Below are 16856 nucleotides of genomic sequence, written 5' to 3'. Positions count from 1 at the left end.
TCATTGATGCAAGTTGTCTTTAAGAATCGTGAGTGTTTTGGAAAGGCATCTTTCATGAAAAAGCTCTTCTAGAGATGGTAGCTGTGTACTAGTCATATACGATACTTTTTTAAGTAGTCTATTTAGTCTATGTCTTTGTGCTAGTAACGTATTTCCATACCAGCAGGAGATGGCAAAGTTAATTAGACTTAAGGGTACACTCTGGAAGATTGACATCCAACTTCATCTCATATGTTTATGTCTTCATGGAGGCGTTGCGGTTGGGTGATAGGGCTCTTGCCTTCCGAAATTCATAAGTGGCGCGGTGATTAAGTGGCTAAGCGCTTGGCTTCCGAATCTGAGGTAGCAGGCTCAAATCTCGATGAGGACTGGGATTCTGAATTTTAGGGCGCTCCTGAGTCCACCCAACTGTAATAATGGGTACCGGACTTAAGTTGGGGAGAGTAAATACGTTTGGTCGTTGTTCTACCCACATGACACCCTCGTTAAAGGTTTGCAAAAAAACAACAACAGATGTCCTTCATATCATCTGCCCTATTGATCGCAAAATCTGAAAATATCAAAATTTATAAATACCAATTGTTGTCGCTACAAATATACACTACCTGCTATCAATTTTGGGTGGGACATTCGGAATCCTTTACAGTTACACTAAAGTTTTTTTAAGTGTGCAATTTTTAACACACAAGGGGTGGAAATGTCCCATTGGTTAAGACATTGTCAACAGCAAACAAATCGACACAAAAGGAAATAAGTTAGACTTATTTATTTAGCCTATCAAGCACGTCACAAAACAGGTTCAATAAATTAGAATATTTGTCAATATAGTGTATGTATTATATACGTTTCGCATAAGAAATCATTAATTACTTAATTAAATATTTTGAAGTTTGATAGTCAGAAATATAAATCAAATGTTAGCTCCCAGTTACTACGCTTGAACAAGTATTACTAGCTAACAAGGATAGAAGACCCCTATGAAAATCCGTGCTCTTGTAAAGCATGTCGAAATCTATAATTTACACTTATGAATAAAACAAAATAACAACAGAATACAATAACAAGCAAAAAAACATAAAACAAGAGAATACCGACGAGAAGTAACTCCACATTTACAGCCATATATATGTAAGAATGATTTCTTTTTTTTTGGTATAAAAAAAATTATTAAATGTTGCAATTAAATTAATTATTAGTTTATTTTGTTATTGATTCATGTATTGTTTTTGACAATGAACAATTATGCAAAGTTTCACCTTAGTCCGAGAATGGGAAGTGGGAGAAATAAAGTGTTCAAAATGTGTATCAGCAGGGCCGCCGCTTCCTATAATGCAATGTGTACATTGCACGCAGGCGGCCGAATTTAGGGGGCGGCCAAATCATTATTCCAAGGTTACCTTTATTTTTTTCAACGCTTAGTTTTAAAAAAAAAATTACTTAAATATTTTAATATTTTATATAAATTCTTATTATTCCATTATCCTTTAAAAGCTAAAAAAAAAAGATATTCGTTCATGGAAGTTATTTGGGAAAAAATAGAGAGAGCTACGTGCGAATGATTCCCACGGATTTTTCTATAGGCGCCTACTCCTTTCTGACCTTGACTTTTCGCGGATTGTTTTTACTATTTGTTTTGAATGACGCTTGCAGAAACAGCAAACACATTCCATACTTTTTTCTTCTTAGTATCTACCTACTACATATAAATATTGTTGTTTAGTCGATTACAGCGCCTTGTAAGTAGATCTAGTCATTATATTGGTACTTGTTGTAATATATATAAATAAGCCGACCCGCGGCGCAGCATACGCCGCTATTAAGTGACGAGTGAACACTTCCTGATAGAAACAGTTGTCCAAATAGGGTGGGTGGTTGGGCGACGTAGAAAATTATTAATACAGATAACAATATTGCTATTAGGGAGGGGGAGGGAAGTGTTTCTTGATTATTTCCCCTTATTAATTTTTCTATTCTTCATTTCGTGTTTGTCTCCCTTCATTCGTCTTTCTGCCTGGGAAATTGGAAAGCAGACGAAGTATTTTTGTGAACATTCGATCAATCTTAATCACACGTTTTGTTGTCTTCATTTAGAGACGCGGTCCTCCTGATCACGTGACTTTCAGGCATGCTGGAGACGCCTCCATTCATTAATTAACACGCACACACATACAATATTTTCAGCTCATTAACTTAGACAACAGTTGAATATGACATTTGTATAGAAATGATGTTCAGTTAATGAATACAAGTAAGAAGATATTTTACAGTATGCTAAATGAGTTCTCCAAACTTTTTCTCATAGGCAGGGCGGACTGGCTATATGGGCATTCAGGCTAATGCCCGGTGGGCCTGTACCAACCAAACGTAGGGCCACCGAAAGTACCGCATGGATACCACTATGACACTGTGGGTTCAATCCTTTTAGGGTCTAAAAAACTGAGCCATTAAAAAGCAACATAAGGCCTATGTTTCTTTTAAAGATATAGAATTCACTGTATGCAAGCGTACAGTCATCGATACATTATCAAACCTAACATAATGATTTTGACACCAGTTGGTTATAATTAGATGCCCATCATATGATAATACAATTTATATTCTGGATTGTAGGCCTACAGAAATGCCTGGGCTGATATTGACTCCCAGTTCGCCCCTGCTCATGGGTAAGTATCGCACATAGTATTTAGAGAACCACTTTCCCGTTTTCTTATGTTTTGCATGGATGTTTTCCTATTAGTATAAATAAATACGTAAAATAAAATAAAATAAATATTAAAAATAAAATCCTCCTCTGTTTACCTGTTGACTTTTTTGTAAAGCGATTACTTTGCTCTTAATAACAAATGAATAATAGATGAGGTTAAATGGAGCTTTTTTTACCCCCGCCCCAATACCGAGAAATGAGATCTGGTTAAGCGTATATATGAATCTACTCAGCGCATATAAAATTCAAATTTAACGACACGGATTCAGACATGGCGACATAATAAAGCAGTAGTTGGAACTAGAATACTGTATCTAACGATGTGGTATAGAAGATTCTAGTTTGGCTGTCAATTTACTTTAAGTAAATAGTCACATTTGACTGGAGTAACACCTTTAGTAAAATCACTAAAGTTAGAAAAGTAAAATAGCAATCATACATAAAACACTGAACCATAATCTATACAGAAACAAAATCGAATACAATACTCAGAAAGACACAAAGATAAAGGCACATTCCCCGTTCCATATGCTAGGACAAATTTGTACAAATACTCCTTCTTCCCTAGTGCTATTAGAGCATGGAATGGGTTGCCTGGGCCGAAGAGGAAAACCAGTGACTTGGCAGAATTTAGGTCATTGGTTAACATGCAAGACTAGATGATTGACGCGTAGGACGTAATCATTTTTTTTTAAGCAACGTCTGTATTATATAAGATAAGATAAGTAGACGGTAGGCCTACCCTAATTGTTATTGAAAATTTATTTATTTATGCAAGAATGCAACCATTTTAGAATACATGCAGTAATACCTGCTGACACATGTGATGAAGACATATATTATCTAGACCCCCAAACAAAATTAAAAATTATATTTTTGAAAAAATATAACTGTCAAACCAGAGTTTTCCCTGTGTGGCAAAATTACTAGTAATTATTTTACCAAAGATAAACAAAAATTGTCCAATTTCTAGAAAAAAAAGTTTTTTGAAATCCGTGTCCAGGTTTCAGCTTTATGTTTTTTTTTTTTGTTTTTTTTTTTCTTTTGTTCCTTGCTGTTTGTTCACATTAGAATTTGTAAGCTGATAAATTGAATTTTAGATAAAATCAAATCATTAAACCATATTCGTATTTTTGAATTATTATTTCATTTCGATAAAGCACTAAAATAAAATACAAAGAAATATATGAAAACAAACGAAATATTAACAAGAGAAGCACAAAAAAATAATATTTTTTTTTAAGATAATACCTCTAATATACAACTTTGTGAACTAACATATAGTAAAATATTTTTAAAAATTAATTTAAAATTATTTGTCCCAAGTCAGTTATTAAATGAATGTTCATGATATCATCAGCTGATTGAACGTAGCGTCGTTATCAATTTGACCAGCAGGCATTGCGTACATATATAATTATTTATTGATATTATTAGTATTATATGGACATCCAGATCTAACACTAGACCTCGACTTCTGATTTGAAACTCTAAAGATCGAGTCTAGATTTATTTCTAGATTTAGAATCTAGATGTAGTCTATATTAGATTTACGTAAAAAGCTTTGATGATCTTTTTTTTCTTTTTAACCCCCTTTTTCTTTCTGTTGTATGGACTTATAACTTTCTCTCTATATCTACCTTCTGTCTGTCTGTCTCTCTCTATCTCTACCTCATTTGCGGTCTCTCTATCTCTTTCCTTCTTTTGCTTTCTCTCTCGTTTCTCTATCAATCTCATCACTCTCGCAGCACACTCACACACACACACACACACACACAAACACACACAAACACATACAAACACATACAAACACACACACAGTATTGCTCTGCCAGTCTCACACATCTTTCTCAAGACAAAGCAATAAACGAACTGAAACGCTTCAGCAGAGGTTCTCAAACGTTGTCCTACGCGTCATACATTTACTCATGCATATTAACCAATGACCTAAATTCTGCCAAGTCACTGGTTTTCCTGGCTAACTCAGGCAACCCATTCCATGCTCTAATAGCACTAGGGAAGAAGGAGCTTTTGTAAAAAAAAAATTGTCCTAGAATATGAGAGAAATATGTCTATATCTTTGTGTCTTTCGGAGTATTTTATTAATTTTTGTTTTTGTATTTAAGGATTATGGTTCAGTGTTTTATGTATGGTTGCTACTTTACTTTTAAGTCTTCTATCCTGAAGGCTTTTTAAATTTAGTGATTTTACTAAAGGTGTTACTCTAGTCAAATAGTCAAATGTGAATATTCGTTTGTTATCAATCTCACTGCTCTATTTTGTGTCTGTTCCAGTTTCTTAATGTTTTCTTGAGTTGAAGGGTCCCAAATGTAAGATGTATATTTCTATATTTATTATATTACTTATATACTATAAATTTATGTAGATTTTTCCCTAAGGGGGTCCGTGGGTAAGTTTTAACAATATAAAGGCGTCCCGGGTAAAACAAAATTAAGAACCTCTGCGCTACAGCATAAAACTCGAATACATGTTAACCTGAGACAATGTCATGTAATGTCATTTTTTTAGCCGCACGCTGTTAGCCGGACGCCACCAAACTGTCCTGGGTTAATAACACATCAGATGAGTGTCATATATAACATGTCAATTCCCAGTCACGTCACATCATCGGATATTAAGAGATAATTGCGCATGCGGCTTTGACCACTGGAGTGTCTGGAGATAGAATAGCAGGGTACATTTGAGGCTTGAGTTAGTAGAGTGTAGAACAGCAGGGCACATTTAAGGTTAGAGTTAGTTGAGCGTAAAGCAGCAGGGTACATTTTATGCTAGAGTTAGTAGAGCGTAGAACATCAGGGCACATTTTAGGTTAGAGTTAGTTGAGCGTAGAACAGCAGGGCACGTTTAAGGTTAGAGTTAGTTGAGCGTAAAACAGCAGGGTACATTTTAGGTTAGAGTTATTAGAGAATCTTTGAGAACACTTCATTTATTTTGGATTTTTTAAAACGCATTCTTCATTTATTTTCTTTCCCTTTTTTATTACTCAATCCCACAGGACCTCTGTGTTATGACATGCGCGTGTGTCAGGAAGTGACGTAATAGCTTGTATCTCAGGACATCAGGCTTAGAAACAGGAAGTACGAGGAGGTATGGAGAATAGAATACAAATGGAAATTGCGTGTGACCGAGCTATAGAGAGACACACAAAAAAAGTCCTCTTTGAAAATTGTATTTCAATTTTGTTTTAAATCTTGCTCTAGTTTATACAAGAATATTCAGTAACTATTTGAATTAAGAGGTTTCTTCGCCTACCTACACAAAGAATGTCTATAAAGCAGTGGCCCTGAGAAGTAGGCCTATATATTTATAGGTGGCTCTGAGGCCTTGGTGCTGTATAAAAGGTTTCCATCAAAGGTGTCTGCGCTAATAACTACCTGACAAATAACCATTTTTTTTTATGGATATTGGTTTGGACAGAGCTGTGAAAGGACTGAATGATAGAGAGTGTCGCTGGGTCGGATCCTTGAAACGTATAGGGAATTATCGCATGCCAAAGGAGATCTTTTTTGTTGAGAGCGGCAGAGGTGCCCCTGGAAGCGTTCAAAGATCAATAAGGCGTCCGTTTGATCTCACTGGCATAGAAACAAAGCATTTTTTTTTCAGAAATTAAAAGAAACAGCTTGGATAACGCTCGCAAAGGTTGCGGGACACACGTTCAACAGGTTCAACCTAGAGAAACGCCCTTGTTGAATTCAGCTGCAGAAATCTAGATCTCCACCTCCAATCTCCAGGGAGGATGTTGGTTTAGTCTGCGGCAGCTATGCAAAAATGTGTAGCTCCCAACTGGGTCTGCACAGTCACATCAAAATACTGCATTCATCTTTAATGTTCGGACTTTGTAGACAATGAAATTACTTTACCTATTGTACTTAAAGCTTTACTTGCTAAAACTAATTCACTATTTCACTCAAAATTTTACTAAACGGAATGTCTGGAAATAGGGTTAGTAGGCTACCTGGGAAAGCAAAATGATCTATAAGGCAGATAATGTAAAGGTCATCTGTTTCTGTGGCCTACAATTATCGAGGGTGTCAGGTGGAATTAAAATCCCAATCTTCACAGGATTCGAACCCGGGTCCCCACCCCCTTACTATCATCGTCGTCGATAGAACATCAACTTGCATTCGGTCACAGCACTCGCCTTCGTAGGCTAGCGCCTGCTCTGGGGCAGGAGAATGCTGACCTTTTAAAACAGGTCCCTTTTGCGCCCCCCTGCAGGCGTAATAGATTTTAAAGCCTCCATGTACTAAGGCTCGTGCTTGCTCTCGTAGTACTGAGATCTCTGTTGGTCTAGGCCTCTCGCGGATGCGTCCATAAACGCTGCAAGTGTCTCTAACGAAGACCTTCCCCCGTTTGTGGTTTCAAAGACCAAACAAATGGGCTTTCGCCAAGTCCAGGACGTCCACCCCAAAATGTTGACGCCTGTGCATCAAAGTGGACAGAGTGCACCGGTACGATATTGGCGCGTTCAACAAGTGTAGTGGGATTTTCGAAAGTACGTTTCCGGTGACGGCGGGCTTTCGGGCGCTGAGAATAATTGTCCCTGACCACCTCTCCCAATACCTTCTAGGTATGCGAGGCAATGCGACGTGGGCGTAGTAGACAGTGGTTTGTAAAGGGACTTCCTTAGTTCTTGTCTAAATAAAAATCTTTTTTCGGCATGCTTACAAAATGCTATGCTTATTTTCATTGTGCTAAAGTTTAGTTACTAAGCGAAATGTTGGAACTACAACCAATGCATTATATACAGAGAGACAAAAACTAACATCATCTATCTATCTATCTATCTATCTATCTATCTATCTATCTATCTAACTAACTGTCTGTCTGTCTGTCTGTGTATTACTAGATATATTTATATAATTAAAATGGTCAATTTGGAAATGCAAATTATAAAGGCAAGAAATGTATAAACATCATTCAGACTCATTATTAGAAAAGTACACACACACTCACACACACTCACACACACACATTCCTTGCACTTATTACGAAGCAGACGACGCTAACGCACTGAATGGCGGTTTGTATGGAGCTAACGACTGTTTGACATCACAGGATTTCGTCTTGTCAGCTTGAAGCTTGAGAAAAGGAAACACGGGAATTTCAATTGCTACAGTTTTAGATCCAGCACGTGGGCAGAGCAGACGATGGAAGAAAAAGAAGTTAATAAAAAATGTGAAACCCAAGTCGACGAAACAATTAGTTTGATTTCATGAAACGAAAACTAAGTAAAATTTGTAAATTTGCAGAGGGCAAGCTCAGATAATCTGCCAAATCTGGACAGGTAGATGTGGGCTGACCACTGGGGTTTTGCCTAGACCAGTGATGTCCAACCTGATTCAATCTCGGGCCATTTTAATTTCCAACACTGGTGTCGCGGGCCACATGATGGAAAAGATACAAAAAGCTAACGAAATTGACCTGAAACTATTTTATTTCAAACCCGAGGATCTAGTACTTACATTGAATTATTCGGATATTTGAATTTTCTCTTTACACTTCAAACAATGGCGTAAGTTCTGTTTATATTTTGTCACACTTTCTTTATAAAAACAAACATGTTGGCTAGCAATGGTATCATGTGCTACAAAAAAGTAAAGATCCATTCACTTTTCTTGGTAGATACTATAGTCCTATTTCATGAACGCACAAATGTTAAATGCCTTGGTAGTAATCCATTAGAGTAAAAGTAAGGGCCCTAACGTAGGTAAAGATACATTTTGAACATTTTTTTTTTTTGGGGGGGGGGGGGGATTTTCTATATTTTGTGCCAATGTTTCAGCGGACCGGATGGAGGCACGTCAAGGGCCGGATATGGCCCGCGGGCCGTATTTTGGGCATCACTGGCCTAGATCAATTGTTCGAAAAGGTCTGAACGCTGACCTGTGACGCCGAAACCTGTGGACAGTTTAGATTAATAAATAGTTGCCACGTCGTACAGAGTTCTAGATTTAGATCTGCTTCATATATCTAGACTAGATCTGGAATCTAGATGTACAAGAGAATCACATTAAAAAGAGGACAGAACGCGAACAGCTTAATGTACATTATTATCGCTAGTCACTAGATTGGGCTAGGTCTAGTAATCCTGATTATATTAGTCTAGTAATTCTAAGATTTAACGTGTAACGTGTAAATCAAGACATTTAGATTTAGACTAGAATTCGTATGTCTTTTTTTTTTCAAATTATTAATACATTTATATCAAGATCTACATCCGGCCTCTATTTAGTCTAATTCAGATTGTTGTCAAGTGTATAATGAGGATATGTGAAAACTGCGCGCTAAAAAGTGGTTCGTTTTATTTAACTTACAAATAAAACAAAGTTCTTATCAACATTCTTTTTTCAAAACATTTTACTCAGTATTTCATTCCGTGAGTTAGTTAATAAACGGAATATCTATTTTATAATGATCCATTGATACTTTTTCTATTGTGACTTTATATGTAATTTTTTGTATCAACGCGCAAATCTATGAATGAAGCTTGAGTTATTAATGAAGAAGTCTGTGACCTTTGTAAAAAACAAAACAAAAAAAAACTTACCTCCCCTGAAGTTTTTCATTTAATAGTAGTTAATTTTTTTGAAGAATCTGCTTGCATTGTTAATTTTAAATATTAAATGGTTCACTTTTAGACAAACCACACAAAACTAATATCGACTATTCACCTTTTGGGGGGAACTAAAATGATTAATTTTTTATACTCTCCTGATGTGATGTCTGTACAGTGGCGTATGTGTATATATCAGTATGTAGATAAAATTATCTAATTCCTAATCGTTCCATAACAGGTATAAAGTTTTAGCCATATTTTCGCTGACTTAAAGCTAAAAATGTCACTGACCTATACGTATATTATTTCATCACGAATAACGTCAGCACGTCATTTAGAAACTCCATTCCCCCAGTGATTTTACCTAAAGGAAACAGTTTATTGTATTAGTCTGAGTTTTTTTTTTTTTGTCTGGTGTTAATTTGGGTTTTATTCCTGTCACTTACTTGGACCAAGATGTCTGGGAACTTTTTCACTAATTGTCAGATAGGGGAAGAACTTGGATTCAATTATGTAACAATTAGCTGTATCGTCTGCCAAGTCCAAGCGAAAAATATTGACTTCTGGTATGAACAAGAAAATAGGCCAGTGAGGGTGGGCAGGCGGTAAGGAGACATCCATCAATGATATCTGTTGCGTTCTTTTACTGTCCGACGTAAGTAAGGTCCACTTTCAGACCATGCGTTCTATAGGTCAGAAGATGGTAAGGTCATCTGTTTCTTTGTTCAACGGTTAACGAGCAGGTTGTCATGTTGACAGCACAGCGACAAACCGCCTTTATTTTCACCAACTCAAGTCAGGTAACAATAAGAGTTGAGATGACTCAGGGGGGGGGGGCGCACCAAATATCCCGAATTTCAAAATCCCAGTCTTCACTGGTGGGGAGGCGGTAAGGAGACATCCATAAATGATATCTATGATATCAATGTTGCTTTCTTTTACTGTAAGAACTATAGACCTATTGTCCTATAATCAAGATCTAGATCTAGAACTATATCTAGAATATTGATATAGAATCTAGATCTAGACTAGAATTCGTAAGACTTTACACGTTTAATCTTGAAATTACTAGACCAGGCCCATGTTATAATCAGGAATAGCAGGCCTTTTGGTACTGAGTAATGGTGTAGTATAGTATAACCCTAAAAACGCTAAAAAGCTTATGTAATTTAAATTTAGCCTACCAAAATATAAACAAAAAAAAATCTATTCAATATATGGTTTGTATAACTATTCTCTATGTCCAAATAGAGGGAAGATTTTTTAATCTTGATCATAGCTACACTACAATTAACTACAAAATATTAATCATAGACATCTGCAAACGGAAACTAACTATCATCTTTAAAAGATTTCGCTACTTATGACGTAGGATTGAAAGACATAGTTTTAAAGTTTCTTTAAATCTTTCAGCCTGTATACAATGATGCAAAACACAAGCCTTATCTACAGTTTGATAATGACCGAGAAATGACAACAGACCATCCATACAAACTTTGTGTATTATGAGTCACAGAAATGTTAGACTTAAAAAAAAAAGACAGTGACCATTAACACTCCCAAGCTTCAGCATTTCCTTTCCTGTGAGATGTAAGCATGATTGAGATGTAAGCATGATTGAGATGTAAGCATGTGTGGGATGTAAGCACTTGTGGGATTTAAGTATGTATGCAATGTAAGCACGTGTGAGATGTAAGTATGTGTAAGATGTAATTACTTTTGGAATGTAAGCATGGTTGAGATGTAAGCACATGTGGATGTAAGTATGTGTGGAATGTAAGCATGTGTGAGATGTAAGCATGTGTGGGATGTAAGCATGTGTGAGATGTCAACATATGTGAGATGTAAGCATGTGTGAGATGCAAGCATGTGTGAGATGTAAGCATGTGTGAGATGTTAGCAAGTGTGGCATGTAAGCATTTGTGGGATGTGAGCACATGTCGGAGGTAGGAAGACTTTCAAGTGTCTGGAGCTGGAAAATAGAACAACCAAATGGACGCAAGAACTATGAACTATTTCTGAACAGGTTGAACATTTCTTGCTGTGTGACCATGAAACTTGCTTTGTTATCTTGTGTGTTTTTAGCCGTGTAAATTTCTAAAAATAGTGAATAAAATGGATGGTGGTTGATGGACATGTTTGCACTGGAAAAGTTGAAAATCTGGTAGTCAATAAGCTATATCATCTTCTTCTTCTTCTAGCCAGTTTTTTGCTGCTGAGCTGTCAGCTCTTTTTGCAGACTGTGCCAAGAAATAATAGTGTTCTGTTTTCTTCAGTTGTTCAGCACTGCCGTACAGGGTGTTGGTTATATTGGGCTGGAGTGGAAGTAGGGTCTGCCTAAGGTGAATCTACACTTGATGAAAAACTTAGTAACGTTCAGATACTCAGTAACTTTCAGATACATAGACTTTTAAAATCATTCTATTATTTATTATACTTGAAATTCACGCTGATTTGGCAGCTAGTCAACACACCCTCCAAAAAACTTATCGCACTGTGTGTCGCCGAAAGGTTGGGCATCAATAGTATGAAATGGCCATGAGATATATATATAGAGAGAGGTGCCGGTACTCAGTGATTAGGTGAGGGTACTTAGTGATTGATTGCCTAACTTTTAACTAGTAATAAATTAATAATACACGTTAAAATACAAGAAAAGTAATAATTTTTCCCTACATTCAAAAAAGTGCCGGTCGAAAAAAGCCATGTATATAGATATATGAAGGGTCAGAATATAATAAAGATTAATTATGTACACACACACACACATTCATCCATCCAAATACACACACACACACACACATATATATATATATATAATATTTTACCCCCCGAAAAAAATCCTGGCTACGCCCATGTATATATATATATATATATATATATTCAAAATCTTTACTAAGATTCGAATCTCAGACTCTTTGGTTTAGAATTCTAAGGACATACCACCCAGCCACATCGCTAATTTAGATATATAGATATAGATTTATAGATATAAATCACAATAAGTATTTCAAAAGATTATATAATTTTTATAGACATATTATGCACCACCTACCTGGCACATGCTATACGGCACATTCTCTCAGTGGCCAGTTGGGCTGACAAAGTTTGTGGCGGAAAAAAACATTTGCCAAGGGCCAAAACTCCTGCCAATAAGACACACATTTGACAAAAGGTTGACATTTCACTATCTGAAACAAGGGTAGAAATAATGCATTAAGGTAAGAACGTTGGTGTACAGTCTCGGAGGATTCCAACTCCCGCAACCTCAACGTGGCACCTCCGTAGTGGAACTAGATTGGCCAATGACGGGTAGCCTACAATACTTCTGTAGAGGGTACTTAGGTAAGCTTTTTTAAAAAAGTCTCACTGTCACAATAATTACCAAAACAATGATGATACACTCACTCGGGGTGGGCATGGAAGAAAGAACCCGACGAGGTAGTCTAACAATTCCTGAAAGTCAATCCACGCTGTTGGCTGGGTCTGTTGCAGGTACAGTAGCGGAATGTGAGGTTAAACTCCACCTGGTTAGCGCAGCCTTCGACTGCTTATAAAGAATAGGCCTAGGACCTAGGCGGGCCACGTATATGGCACGACCCAAGTCACCCAACCCAGTAATGGTCACTATCATTGTGGAATACTCAGAAGGGACTTGGGATGAAGAGGAGCTCACGGTCCACGCCTGGTCACTGGATAAAATCTTTTGTGACGAAAAATCGGGATAATGCTTTTTAGCACAAAGAGGCATATACTGATGTAGCATATGGTATACATCGAGGTAGCGAATGGTATACATCCAGGTAGCGAATGGTATTCATAGAGGTATCAAGTGATACACAGCAAGGTAGCGAATGATATACAGCGATGTGGACATTAGTATACAAATACAACAAGTTAGCCAATAGAATATTACGAAGTAACCAAAAGATAACAGGGAGGTAGCCAACGGCACACACAAAGTAGGCTTAACCAATGGTTGCCAATGGTTCAAAGCAAAGTAGCCAATGCCTGTTACGAACTGTGGATACACTTAAAAGGTTATACCTACGTTTAAACAAACACAACCTAAGGTTATTTTAACCTTTCAAAAAAGTCAATATTTCTGACTACCCACACATCTATTTTATTCCATTACTAGTTAATGCTGTTGTAACTAAGGTAAACTATGCCACCGGAAGTCTGTGTTTTTATATTACCTTTCAAGTTTACGTAAGTTTATCGTATTTTTTTTTGTTCTAGACTCTTCCATTAATGTGATTTCATGATGGAAGTATACAAACAAATTGACAAAGTGGGCGAAGGTGGCGCCATAAATTGACAAAGTGGGCGAAGGCGGTGATATAAACATTTCAAACAAAAAATTACCAAAACTAAAAGTATTTTCTATTTCTAATGCTAAAACCACTAACCATTCTGAGATACTCAGATAATGAGTAACGTTTGCTAAGCATTTACTTGTTATAAAAAAACAACAACTAAAAACACACTTAAAAGGTTAATCAATAAAACATTTACAGAGACTCTCAGTGTTTGCGCAACTTAAACCATCATCATCATCGACGTTGTTGTCAAGACCTGCAAAAATAAACGGGATTTCCCGTTGCTATAGACGCTAACACATAGGGACATGTTGTTTTTAAATACAGTTTCAGCAGTTTAAAAAAGCGGAAATGAGATCACGTAGATAAAGATAAAAAGCAATCGGGCTCAGTTTGTGTAAGCTTTGGAAACAGACTAAATAAAACGATAATGGCCTGGGTCTACAACCTGTGTTGCTAAAAGTATCCGACTTAAAACACTGTCATCTATCCCTTCGTCTGTTGAACCGACGGGGCACCATGCAAGATCTGTCAACCGTCTTTCTCCATTCCTCTCTGTCCTTCGACCTGGTTAGAATTTCATTCAACAAACAGGCCTGTCCATTCTTTGATGCCTTCCAATCGCTTTTCCATTGCTTACTCTGTCTCTTTACTTAGCAATTAAATGTGCTACTTTGCTTAGTGACGTTTTATCGGCGCTAACATCATGCTACATATCTACGTCATTGACATATACTTGCCAGAGACTAGACTTGAAATACAAAAGGGACTTAATGTCACTAAAGACAAACTTGGTTCGAACTTCCCTGCATGGATTCTTAATTTAAATCTAAGACGGCTAATGGACATAATATAGAATATTGAGAAACAATACAATAGCTTAAAAATCCTAATTAAAAAATTTTTAAAACTATTTTTCTGAGCTGTAAAATTAATTTTTTAAAAGGTCAAACTGCATATTGTAGTTATTAGGCTTTACACCTTTTGTAAGATAAAAATTATTTTAGTTATTTACTTAGCAATTTAGCGTTTATTTACTTTAGTTGGAAAGAATGCAGTAATTATTCTCCCTGATATGAATGGGAGGAAACGAAATGTAAACATCTATCAAACGCAATTACCGCCCTTTACTTTTGAAATGAATGCACACAACACAAACAGCCTTATTTATGGTGTAACTTAAATATATCAACATTGCAGACTCCGAACTGGAATGCCTAACGTAGATTAAGGCTGGACAGCTAAGTGATTGATATTAGTGCAATGGGAACATTATCAACAAAGATTCTGCATCAGTGTCCAAGGCAGTACTGGGCTCCTCAACAGTGCGAAAACCAGCCTCAGCTACAGTTTGGTGGTGACTGAAATGTCACACGGGAACACATTCTCGTTTAGTCCAAGTTTTCTAGGAATAGTCTTTTAAAAATGAGATTTAGATCACAGCGACTTTCTACTGGTTTTGATAAACAAAAGACCTTCCTAACTAATGTGATCTAAGAACTTGTTGTCTTCTTAAAGGTAATAGATCAACTGAGCTCTTGAAGGATCTCAACAAATTTGATGAAAATTATTAAGACAGATAATTTTTTTTTCTTGCATGTTTCGACAAATTTGATGTGAAATATTGAGACAGATCAACTGAGATCCTGGAGGTCTTCATAAAGTTGGTCTCAAGCATTACAACAGATCAACTGAGATCCTGGAGGTCTTCATAAAGTTGGTGTCAAGCATTACGACAGATCAACTGAGATCCTGGAGGTCTTCAAGAAAATTGGTGTCAAACATTACGACAGATCAACTGAGATCCTGGAGGTCTTCATAAAGTTGGTCTCAAGCATTACAACAGATCAACTGAGATCCTGAAAGTCTTCAAGAAAATTGGTGTCAAACATTACGACAGATCAACTGAGATCCTGGAGGTCTTCAAGAAAATTGGTGTCAAACATTACAACAGATCAACTGGGCTTATCTAATAAGGAAGATTGCTTATCTAATAGGAAAGATTGCTTGTCTAATAGGGAAGATTGCTTATCTAATAGGGAAGATTGCTTATCTAGTAGGGAAGATTGCTTATTTAATAGTAAGCAAAACAAAATAAAAATGCGCGCAAACACGCACTTCATGCTTATTACAATGTCACAAAAATATTTCAGATGTGACATTTCCAGTACACAAGCTCTAGACGTGAAGACGTTTCACCCTGACTCAAAAACCAAACACTTTAGCTGAAAGTTATTAAAATTTGATTTCCGTGAATCTCGTCTGAAGAGCGTCGAACCTTTTCCGGTCGCGTTCAAGTGTTGAGAAAAAACTTCAAAGAGTGGGTTATACGAGGTAAACGTGGGCTAGAGGATGGGAAACCTCAGAGCCGCCTTTAATCATCTCAGAGCCCTAAGGGACACACAGTCAACATTTTCTTTATTTTACATTTTCAAAAATAGATGTAATATATTTTAATCGAACGAAATAGCTAGAATTAAAGAAATTTAAAATGTATTAACTAATCGAGGACAAAAATTGCGTCGCCAAAATAACCGTAATAGAAAGATGTTTAACAAACATCTTTAAATTGATTAATTGGTATATTATCAATAATACATGTTTATATAGTTGTTTATTTATTATTATTATTATTAATGTCATAAGCACGAGTTATTAGCCATTCTCTTTTCTTTCCAGGATCAAGACACGTCAGTTTAGGGAAAGCAATCCTCTGTATACTTATTAATTGACTCGTTTACTGAGGAATTTCTTTCTAAAGATGTGATAGATCTACATCAGTACTGCTCTCAGGTAACAATAATTTTATCAGTTATGTTTAGGATCTCTCAGACTCTGCATTCATCAAACCAAAGTTTGACAAGTGTTGAACATATGCTAATTTTTTCCAAGGTATATTATAGGTCTAGATCTATCTGAATATCATTGCAAAATTCCAAAAAAATCCAGTGAATCGAGATTATAATCAACACAAAATTTGATACATAGACACTTGGTGTAATGCACAAATTGTAAGACAAATTTCGTTACGGATAATAAAGATTATTATTATTATTATTATTATTAAGTATTAGGGAATGTTTCTTTATACATTACACTTGTGTCTCTATGTTCATCTACAAGAAAAAAAAACTAGATCTAGTCATTTAGGACTAGGAAAATAGCCACGATTTCTATTGACTATTACAAATCCTCACATAATCTATTTCCAAGACAGTTTTTCATCAATAAAAATCTTCTCCAAATAATG

General features: G+C 36.2%; 1 protein-coding gene across 1 annotated transcript in view; it reads right to left on the bottom strand.

Annotated features, from left to right (window-relative positions):
• The window catches only part of LOC129921832 (uncharacterized), a 56942-nt gene that overhangs the window by 29509 nt on the left and 10577 nt on the right, over positions 1-16856 (bottom strand). The window contains exon 2 of the mRNA XM_056004959.1: positions 12340-12475. Coding sequence (XP_055860934.1) covers positions 12340-12467 — 128 coding nt within the window. The 5' untranslated portion in view covers positions 12468-12475. The remainder of the gene's footprint in view (positions 1-12339; positions 12476-16856) is intronic.

This window comes from Biomphalaria glabrata, chromosome 11 (assembly GCF_947242115.1).
Source record: "Biomphalaria glabrata chromosome 11, xgBioGlab47.1, whole genome shotgun sequence".
NCBI classification, from domain to species: Eukaryota; Metazoa; Mollusca; class Gastropoda; family Planorbidae; genus Biomphalaria; species Biomphalaria glabrata.
This window is presented reverse-complemented; position numbering and strand designations above follow the sequence as displayed.